Raw genomic sequence first — 10,830 nt, 5'->3', positions numbered from 1 at the left:
AGTCTGTCTTTAAGCCTCTAGCCACTATTCTAACTGTTTAAGATTTAACATCCTTGAAATGCAATGCACTTAAGGATGGACAGAAGTCTTTCAAAATATTGAAAACAAAGGGGATCGCCAATCTGGCCCAACATCTTCACTTTACAGATGAGGAAAAGTGAAGCCTGGAGAGGGGAAGTGACTTGCCAAAGGTCACAGAGCAAAGAATCAGAATCTGCCAGGCCTCTTGCTCCCGGTTGGGAGCTCTTAGAACTCCAACCCAAGAAAGCATTGTAATTACCTTTTCCACAGCATGTGAACGAGTAACATGCAGACATTGCAAGAGACAACACTTCCAACCAAAGTGGCTCGATTTTATTGCAGGGAAGGTAGGGAGGAGCAGAGCAAGTGAGGGTCTCTGTGGGAACCCCCATTGCCAAGTAGGACTGCCAGGCCCCAGGTCTGTCTGGAAGGCAGGAGAGGATCAGCGACCTGGAAGAGAGGAGAAATTAGGTGGGGCAAGAGTGCCATCTGCTGTGCACATGGAGGCATTGCAAAGCAGTAGAGGTTCACTAAGAGGCAGCTGTGGGGGTGCACACCCCGCCAACTAAGTCTGTTATTCTGGGTTGGCTGGAATGCATTAACCTAGCTCAGCCAATCACCACTGAGGCCTTTCTGGGAAACTTCCAGGGCTGCTGGGATGGAACTCCCTGTCCTGTTTTAATTCACGTTGGGAAGGCAGTGAACAAAGTCACAAGCAAACAAATCTGCCAAGGAACAGATAGTCGAGGTGACTTTGTAACCAAGAAATGCTGGGGCACCTGGGTGGCTCAGTCGGTTGAGCCTCCGACTTCAGCTCAGGTCATGATCTCACAGTTTGTGGGTTCAAGCCTCACGTCGGGCTCTGTGCTGACAGCTTGGAGCCTGGAGCTCGCTTTGGATTCGGTGTCTCCCTCTCTCTCTGCCCCCACCCGGCTCACACTCTCTCTCTCTCTCTCTCTTTCTCAAAAATAAATGAACATAAAAAATTGTTTAAGAAATGCTCTCTCTGATTCCCAAACCTGGCTTCAAATCCGTCACTGGAGAACCTCTTAAAACAGACTGAGGCAGATGCTGCAGGGATGTGTGGGGTAAAGTTCACCTGATAGGTGATTCTCACCGAGAATCTGTGCATCTGAGTCTTTCCACACTACACGTGTTTGCTCACACACACCCAGATAAAATTAGCTGCTATCCAGAATTTGCTTCAAAATGGCGGGGGGGGTGGGGGGGTGGGTACGGTTGGTGGAGCATAGCTGAGACAACGATGGCAAGGGCTTATAATTGGATCTGGGTGATGGTAGATAGGGATTCATTTTCCTACTCGTACATTTAAAATTTGCACAATAAAAAAGCAAAGATAAATAAGTTAATTAAAAACTATGAGAATTATTCAGCCACAGAAAGGAATAAAGTACTGATACATGCTAGGGCTCGGATGAATCCTGAAAATATTACGCTAATGGAAATCGTATGGTCCCCCCCCCCTTATTTATTTATTTATTTATTTATTTATTTATTTATTTATTTATTTATTTTGAGAGAGAGCACACACAGGAGGGGCAGAGAAAGGAGAGAGAGAATCCCATGTAGGCTCTGCACTGTCAGCACAGAGCCTGATGCTGGGCTCCAACTCTCGAACCGCGAGATCATGACCTGGGGCCGAAACCAAGAGTCAAACACCCAACTGACTGAGCCACCCAGAAACCACCCTTCGTATGGCTTCTCTTAAATGATACATCCAGAATTGGCAAATTCACAGAGGCAGAAGGCCGATTAGTGGTTCCCAGGGGCTGGGAGAGGGGGGCGTGTAGAGTGACTACTTAACGGGTTCGGGGCGTTTTTCTGGGGTGATAAAGCTTTGAAACCAGAGAGTTGCACAACATCCTGAACACAGTGGATGCCACTAAGTGGTACACTTCAGCGGTGCCCGGGTGGCTCAGGCCCACTGAGCATCTGACTCTTGGTTTCAGCTCAGGTCATGATCTCACAGTTCGTGAATTCGAGCCCTGCATCACTGGGCTCTGTGCTGAAAGGTGGAGCCTGCTTAAGATTCTCAACCTCTCTCTGCCCCCAGCCCTGTGTGCGCACACGCGCTCTCTCTCCCTCAAATAAAAAATAACTTCTTTTCGGATTTGGGATGCCTTTCATCCTGCCTCTGCCGCTCGCCTGTGCGTGGCTGGGATCACGTCACTTTCCCTCTCCAGCCTTGTGTTTCTCCACGGCACTGAGAGCACTGATCCACATCAGGGACGTGGCAATCACTGGAACTGAAACACCAAAGGCACTACCTGGGCAGTGACAGCTAGGGAGGGCCGTGCTGTGGAGGATTCTGAAGCTGTGGCTGGGCACAGAGGGAAGGAGTGTTGGCTCCATAAATCGCGTCTATCTGGTTCCACGGTGAATGATTCTGGCACATGGCACCTTACGTGCCTCTCTGCATTGTGTAAAATTAAAGGGGGCATCCAGCTTGGACACGAGGATTGTTTTTGTACTCATCTGGGCAGAGGGCACGGTCAGGAAGCTGACAGCCGTTCCGAGTGGGAAGAGAGACCAAGTTGAATTAACTTACCTGGTCAGTGCACAGGAGCATGAGACCCAGGGCACAGGCGTCCTCTCGGATGGGACAGTTTATCAAAGCATTGCTCAGGGTCATACGCTCTATATTTAAACCCCGCTGATCATGAGATGCACTCCCCAAGTCATAAAAGGGACCCTGGGAGACATCTAACACAGTGTTCTGTGTGCTCTAGGAAGGCTGTGAGGATTCCTGAACTTAGGATTTGCATTAGATAATGAAATATTTTGTAAAAGGGGCCTCACCCACCTGCCCCCGTTGGTCCATCTTGGGCCCAGGGGTCCAGGCCCTCATTACTTGGGGCCGAGGTAGGAAACAGCTTTTCCTGTTTTTCCCAGCGTCTCCAGCAGAAGGTCCACGCTGTGCTCAGAGTTGATGCAAACCTTCTTGTTGGGTAGGTCAATGTCAAACTCAACTCCTGCAGGAAGAGGAAGTCGGGGGGTGTGGGGAGGAAGCAGAGATCATCCCAGTCAGAGCAAGAAAGAGTCCAGGCTACAAAATTCTTATTCACAACCGCCTTCCCCTTTCCTCCACACCAGGTGCCAGCAAAATCTTAGGGCCAGAGGACATGTGTTACGCATTTTGGGCCACATGGACTCAGCTGCATATTCTTCTCTGTGTGTATTGCTTTTACAGTCCTTTAAAAATGTAAAAAACCAGGGCACTTGGGTGGCTCAGTCGGTTAAGCATCTAACTCTAGGTTTCAGCTCAGGTCATGTTCTCACAGTTCGTGAGGTCGAGCTCTGCGTCAGGCTCTGCACTGACAGCACGGAGCCTACCTGGGATTCTCTCTCTCTCAGAAAAAATAAATAAACTTTAAAAAAATGCAAAAACCATTTTCAGCTGTACAAAAACAGACTGTTGGCCAGATTTGGCCCATGGGCTGTAGTTTGCCAATCCCTACTCTAGATTGGGCTTCTTTCAAGTTTTTTTTTCTTCTTTTTAATTTCAAAAGTAAAATACAGGTATGCCTGGGTGGCTCAGTCGGTTAAGTGTCCAACTCGTTTTTTTTCTTTTTAATGTTTTTTTAATTTATTTTTGAAGGAGAGAGAGAGAGAGAGAGACAGAGCATGAGCGGGGGAGGAGCAGAGAGAGAGGGAGACACAGAATTCGAAGCCGGCTCCAGGCTCTATGCTGTCAGCACAGAGCCCGACGCGGGGCTCAAACTCACGAAACCCGAGATCATGACCTGAGCCGAAGTCGGACGCTCAACCGACTGAGCCACCCAGGCGCCCCTAAGTGTTCAACTCTTGATGTCAGCTCAAGTCATAATCTCACAGTTTGTGAGATCAAGCCTCATTTTGGGCTCTGCACTCGCAGGGTGGAGCCTGCTTGGGATTTTCTCTCACCCTCTCTCTCTGCCCCTCCTCACCCTCTCAAATAAATAAACTAAAAAAAAAATAATAATAATACAGATACACCATTAAAAAAAGGCAAACGTGTCTGAAAAAAACTAGAGCGTAAGGCTCCCTACTATCTTCTACCTCCAGAAGTCACTACAAACAGCACGGCATCTACCCAGTCTTTTTTGCAGACAGACAAATGAAAAATAATTCCCCTAAAGGGCATCATACTGTATACACAGGTCTTGCTATATTTCACTTTCCGATGTCCGGGATACCTTGCCCATCTTAGTATACACAGACTTACATCATTTTTTAGCAGCTACACTGCATTCCCCAGTGTGGATGTACCATACACCCACTCAGTCCCCTGCTGAGGGACACTGACATTGCTGCCTCCAATTTTGCACTATTATCACACAATGGCTGTAGTAAACACACTTGAGCATAGCTTATAGAACTTGTCCAACCATTTATATGCCATGAATTTACAGGATGGAAACTGTGGGGCAACAGACTGGCACGTGTTAAATGTAAAACCACCCTCCAGAAGGACGGTGCCAATTTCAAGCCACCCACCTCGCCCCCAGAGCAGTACATGGGAGTACCTATAATGTGTTTTGTTGAGATGACAGAATGCAGAGGGAAAGCCCCTGATAGGTTCCAGGCCTGGCTTCATTATTGACTTGTTGGATGGCCACAGGCGGGTCCTGCCCATTAGAGGCCTCCGTCTCCCCATCTGTACATGAAGGAATTGGGGGTGGCCAGCCCCTATGGTCTCTCTGGTTCACATATGCCATTAGTTTGTGAATCCTCAGGCCCAGAACTGTTCATCTAAGACCCCAACTCAGAAAACCCTTCTACCTCACCTCAAGAGGCCACCCAGGAGGGGTCAGTAGTGAAAGACAGGGAGAAACCTGTCCCAGTTCAAAGGGAGATCCCCAAATGCTTGAAGAGCCTTAAAAAGCCCATGACACAGGATTTTTTTATTTTTATGTTTATTTATTTTTGAGAGAAAGAGAGATAGAGCATGAATGGGGGAGAGGCAGGCAGGGAGGGAGACACAGAATCTGAAGCAGGCTCCAGGCTCTGAGCTGTCAGCACAGAGCCTAACGCGGGGCCTGAACTCATGAACCGTGAGATCATGACCTGATCTGAAGTCAGACACTTAACCGACTGAGCCACCCAAGCACAGGATTTTATCATAATGTCTGAATTTGTACCTAATGGATACCAAGGGAGGAAAAAAAAAGAATGCAATGTGTCCTTGCTACACGCTGGATTTTTGTCTTTCATTTCAGAAGTGTCTCCCTCCTCTTTGGAATAAATATTTTGGTGGCATCGTAGAGCTGGAGGAAACTCTAGGGTCATCTAATCCAGTGGGTTTCAAACTGTTTTCCCTGCAGCCCAGATTCCAGGTCGGGTGTCAAGTGACATAGACCCACCCTCCCTTCATCCAGAGTGTGCCTCTTGGTATCCGAGGGGCTTTTGAGCAGTTTCATTCTTAAAATATCCACGGTGAAAGCTGACACAGGCTGACAGGCCCATACCACAGCTGGGGAAACTCAGGCCCCCGGGAGAAGAGGCCACAGTTACACAAGAAAAGTCAGCAGTCACGTTTTCCCCACTGCTTCAGATGCTTTCAAGCTAAGATTCCAGTTTAGGGGACTCGAAACCAGCCATTGACTCACTTCGGGCAAGTCACTTCCCCTCTTGGGCACTGGTGTCAACATCCCCATTCCACAGATGGAAAGGACAGCTCAGAGGAAATGTTCCAAGTGCTAGTGAGAGCACATCCATGTGGAAGCCCTCTGAAAACCGGGTATTATCTAGGGTCGTAAAAATGAAAATCTTATCAAGAAATAAAATAAAACTAATTACCTCATGGAGCCCCAGGGCCAGATCCCAGCCCTCTCTGGGCTTCAGTTTCCCCAGCTGAGAACTGAGGAGGCTGGACGAGAATAATCGTTTTCTTTTTTATTTATTTTTTACCGTTTGTTTATTTTGAGACAGAGATAGAACATGAGCGGGGGAGGGGCAGAGAGCGAGGGAGACACAGAATCCAAAGCAGGCCCCAGGCTCTGAGCTGTCAGCGCTGAGCCCGATGCAGGGCTCGAACTCACAGACCGCGAGATCATGGCCTGAGCCAAAGTCGGACGCTTGACTGACTGAGCCACCCAGGCGCCCCGAGAGTAATCACTTTCTAAATACGTCCAAAAGGGGTGTGTTAGGAGTTCTGCACATGACTTGAGCCAAAGTTTATTTTTTTTTAGTATTACAATTTTAAAAATGTTAATAGAAAATGACACTCAAATGTATCATCAAAAGTTACCACACTGAAGATCACCAACGTATTAACTAGCTCTGCCAGGACTCTGAGCTAGACTGCGGGGCCAAATCCCAGCTGTGCCACTTACTGTGTGATCTCAGCCACATTGCTTAACCTCTCTGAACTTCAGTTCCTCCTGCTTATAATGGAGATAATCCAAGAAGCTACCGAAATGGTTGTGGTGACAGGTAGATGACTTGATCCTCAGAAGCCACTAAGCAGAATATTTGACACATGCTAAGTACTCACTACATCGTAGTTTTACTGTTGCTATCAGCTTCAACTCAAGCTTCTGCCCCACCTCTGCATGCACTTGAGCATGACAGAAGTGCCTCGGTCTCCCCCACCTCGCTCCTAACCCTGGGCCTCTCACTCACCTCCCAGCTTGTTGAGCACCCGACTGACCGCATTGGAGCAGCCTTCACAGGTCATGTCCACAGAGAACTCGTGTTTCTAAAACAGACAAAGGGGACCATGAGCTAAGTCGTGCAGAGCGACCCAGATACCCCAGCAGTGTGCAGGTCCACCCAGAGACCAAGACAAAGGGCAGAGAGGGCAAGATCTGTCATCAGACTCACCAGTGGCTTGGTTCTGAGCCCTCCTAGTAAACTGTAAAGTGGAGGAAGGAAGGGTTTCTCCATCTTACAGGTTGTTGTATTAAATGAGGTAATCCATATAAATCCGTTAGGAGTGTCTAGCACATGATGAGTAGAACCACATGAGAAGCTAGTTTCAAATATTGGTTTCTAGTCTTACCTTCAAAATCTTGATTCTTGAGTTATGGGGTTGTCTCAAGACATTGATAACTCTGATATGGGGTGGGCCCACGCACTCTGAGCAATGCTGATCTGGTGGTCTTATCTACGCATCGGAAGATCACCTTCTGCATTAGAAGCCCTTGAGAACTTCCAAAAACCACCAGTTCTGATCAACAAGTCTGGGCTGGGGCGTCTGTTGTGGCTAATAAGCTTCCCTGGTGTTCGGATGCATAGAGCTCACTGTTGTCATCCACATGCCTCACTGCCAGAGGCAGCCCCTGAGTCCTGGGAAGGGAAGGGATTTGCCTGGGCTCCCAGTGAGTTGGAGGCTGGGCCAGTAAGGGGACCCAGACTCCTGGACTCTTCATACAGGCTCAACATCCTATAGTCTCCAGGGTATCTGACAAACCAAGTGCATGAAGGCAAGCTTTGTTCAGTTCATTGCCGCAATCCAATACTTGAACAGTGAGTGCCTGGCACAGAGTAGGTGCTTGAGTTGAGTGAATGGATGATTGACATGGCTGGTTGACGGTCTCTGGGTCCTTCCTTTGCTTTCAGACAAGGATTACTTATACCAATACATCCTTTATTTTAAAATCTCTGGAAATAAGATGAGCTTCAGTTCCCAGGTCTAGCACTTACAAGCTGTATGACTGAGTTACTGAACTCCTCTTGCCTAGGTTTCTACATCTGCAAAATGGGGATGAGAGTACCTCTCCAGGTTAGTGAATGGGACAAACATTTTAAGTGTGCTGGCCAGCATCCAAGATGGCCCCAGTGATCTCCAAGTCCTGAGTATTTATGCCCTTGAGAAGTCCCATTCCACTATGTCTCAGGGCTGGGTGTCCAGTAGAATATGGTTGAAGTGATGTTATGTGACTTCTGAGACTAGGTCATAAAAGACATTGTGGCTACTTCCTTGCTCTCTCTCTGGGATCATTCACTCTGGAGGAAGCTGGCTGTGACTTTTTTTTTTTTTTTTTAATTTTGGGTGTGGGGAGGGGAAGAGAGACAGAAAGTAGGAGAGAATCCTAAGCAGGCTACACACACAGTGTGGAGCCCGACACGGGGTTCGATCTCACTACGGTGAGACCATGACCTGAGCCGAAATCAAGAGTCGGATGCTTAACCCAGGTGCCTCTGGCTGCAAAATCTTAAAGACCCTCAAGCAACCCTATAGAGAGGTGCTCATGTTGAGGAACTAAGTCTCCAGCCAACAGCTAGGTGAGGGAGCCATCGTGGAAGCAGATGCTCCTTAAGATGAGTACAGTCTGGGCCAACATCTTCATTACAGCTTCACCAGAGACCCTGAGCCAGGAACACCCCACTGAGCTGCTCCCAGATTCCTGACTCTCAGAAACTATGAATTAATGAATGTTTATTGTTTTAAACTACCAAGGTTTTGAGATAATTACTCAGGAGCAACATATAACTAAAACGTGAAGTAAAGAGGTTGGAGCCTACCAGTAGTTTCCACGGGTGAAAAATTAGTTGTTGGATTATTATTTTTAGTTTGTTCCAATCTTTTTTTTTTTTAACTTCAAAAAAAATGGCTACATTTTTCATAGAGCACTTCAAAATATTTCAAATTTGTTATCTCAGTTGGAATTCTGGACACAGCAATGTTTCTTGCTGGAAGACCCCAGGCAAAAATCCCTGTGCCTTACTGGCCCCAGTCAGGGGTATATAATACCTTATCCATACCAAAAAAGTATTAGCCAACTCAAGTTTTCTCACCCTCCGTGCACACAGGAATCACCTGGGGGCTTGAGAACATGGGACTCTGCAGGTGGCTGCCTCAATCTGCATTGAGGCTCTGGGGTGGGCCCTGAGCCCCTCCATTTTTAACTCACTGGGGGGACACCAGGAGGCAAGACCACACCCCTGCAAAAAATTAGACTAATGGCGGTGCCTAGATGGCTCAGTCTGTTGAGTCTCTGACTTCAGTTCAGGTCATGATGTCACGGTTTGTGGGTTTGAGCCCTGCATTGGGCTCTGTGCTGACAGCTCAGAGCCTGGAGCCTGCTTCAGATTCTGTGTGTCTCTCTCTCTGCCCCTCCTCTGCTTGTGCCTTCTCTCGATCAAAAATAAATAAATTTAAAAAAATTGGACTGGGGCGCCTGGGTGGCTGTCGGTTAAGCGTCCGACATCGGCTCAGGTCATGATCTCGCGGTCCGTGAGTTCGAGCCCCGTGTCGGGCCCTGTGCTGACGGCTCAGAGCCTGGAGCCTGTTTCAGATTCTGTGTCTCCCTCTCTCTGACCCTCCCCCGTTCATGCTCTGTCTCTCTCTGTCTCAAAAATCAATAAACGTTAAAAAAAATTAAAAAAAAAAAATTGGACCAATGGCTTCTCAAGCTCTTTCCAAGTCTCAGAACATCTTTGGGTCTGGCTTATCATCATGGGGTCCACGGGAAACTAAGACCAAGAGTTAGGAGTTTGGTTTTCAACTATTTTATTGAGGCCAGATCTGCAAACACTGCCTTAAAGAAAATGGTCAGTTTTTCTTTTCTTCTAGTTAAACCCCACTCATTCCTTCAGCTTGTTAGAGGACACTAACAGCATGACCTGGGAGCTTGCAAAAATGCAAAATCTTAGGTCCCACCGCAGGCCTCCTGAATCAGAATCTTCATTTTAACAAGACATCCAGGGGGCACCTGGCTGGCTCAGTCGGTGGAATATGCGACTCTTGATCCCGGGGCGGTGAGTTTTGAGCCCCATGTTGGGTTTTACTTTAAAAATAAAAATAAATAAAAATTAAAAAGACACCCAGTTTATTTCTACCCACATTACAGTTTGAGATGCTGTTCTAGAACGTGAATTGGCAAACTAAAGCCTGCCTGTGACCTGGTCTCATGAGGTTTTACTGAAACACAGCTAAGCTCGTTGGTGCACTTTCACATTGGAATGGCAGAGCTGAGTAGTTGTAATGGACCACATGGTTCATGAAGCCTAAGGCATTTTTTTTTATTTAAAAAAATTTGTTTTAACATTTATTTATTTTTTAGAGACAGAGAGAAGCAGAACATGAGCAGGGGAGGGGGAAAGAGAGAGAGAGATACAGAATCTGAAGGAAGCTCCAGGCTCTGAGCTGTTAGCACAGAGCCTGACGCGGGGCCCAAACTCACAAACTTCAAGACCATGACCTGAGCCGAAGTCAGACGCTCAACCGACTGAGCCACCCAGGTGCCCCAAGCCTAAAGCATTTTTAAGTATTTACCTGGCCCTTTAAGAAAAAGTGTGCTGACCCCTGCTCTAGAATAACCATCAGACAATCGGTTTATCGATTGGGTATTTATCAATACCCAATCAAAGCTTTAAAGGGTTCACAAGACCAAGATAATACCTGAATCTATTTATTGAGTGCCCATATGTGCCAAATGCACTTTGTACGGTATCTTGAGTTAGTCCTCACTCAGCTTGGAAAAGGAGCTAGTCACCCTGGTTTTCTCCTGAAGTTCCCAGGGGTTCACTGAGCTGCCCATGGTCACGTGGTAAGTCTGTGCTGAGGCTTGGGATGTGAACCCAGGCCCTCCTGGCTTCAGGGCCATTTTAGCTGTGGAGCAGCCAACACACTGCCAGCTGCCAGTCCATGACCGTGACTCTCAGCAGTAGCTCTGGGAGTGGGACACCTTGCGAAAAAGCACAAGTTTATGCTGCCCAAGAACCTAAAGTCAACAAACACAGGCAGCTTTCTGCTGCTGACTACAGAGAGCAGGCCCCCTTTCAGCCTCCACAGTACAGAGGTCAGAAGCCAGAAGGCGGCTTCTGGGTGGCAAATGTTACAATTCAGTGCTCTTCTCCTCT

At 47.6% G+C, this 10,830-nt stretch overlaps 1 protein-coding gene across 1 annotated transcript; it reads right to left on the bottom strand.

Moving 5' to 3' along the window:
• Positions 1 to 332: 332 nt before the first annotated feature.
• On the bottom strand, positions 333 to 10,574 carry ATOX1 (antioxidant 1 copper chaperone). Its single transcript, XM_053223193.1, has 4 exons — positions 10,464 to 10,574; positions 6,646 to 6,721; positions 2,846 to 3,014; positions 333 to 471 (listed from the first exon to the last, which is right to left on the bottom strand). Exons 1-3 carry the CDS (start codon positions 10,572 to 10,574, stop codon positions 2,890 to 2,892), a joined length of 312 nt encoding a protein of 103 aa, XP_053079168.1. The 3' UTR covers positions 333 to 471; positions 2,846 to 2,889.
• Positions 10,575 to 10,830: the final 256 nt, after the last annotated feature.

The sequence above is a fragment of the Acinonyx jubatus genome, chromosome A1, assembly GCF_027475565.1.
Source record: "Acinonyx jubatus isolate Ajub_Pintada_27869175 chromosome A1, VMU_Ajub_asm_v1.0, whole genome shotgun sequence".
NCBI lineage: Eukaryota > Metazoa > Chordata > Mammalia > Carnivora > Felidae > Acinonyx > Acinonyx jubatus.
The sequence above is the reverse complement of the archived record's forward strand: the minus strand, read 5'-3'. Positions and strand labels throughout refer to the sequence as shown.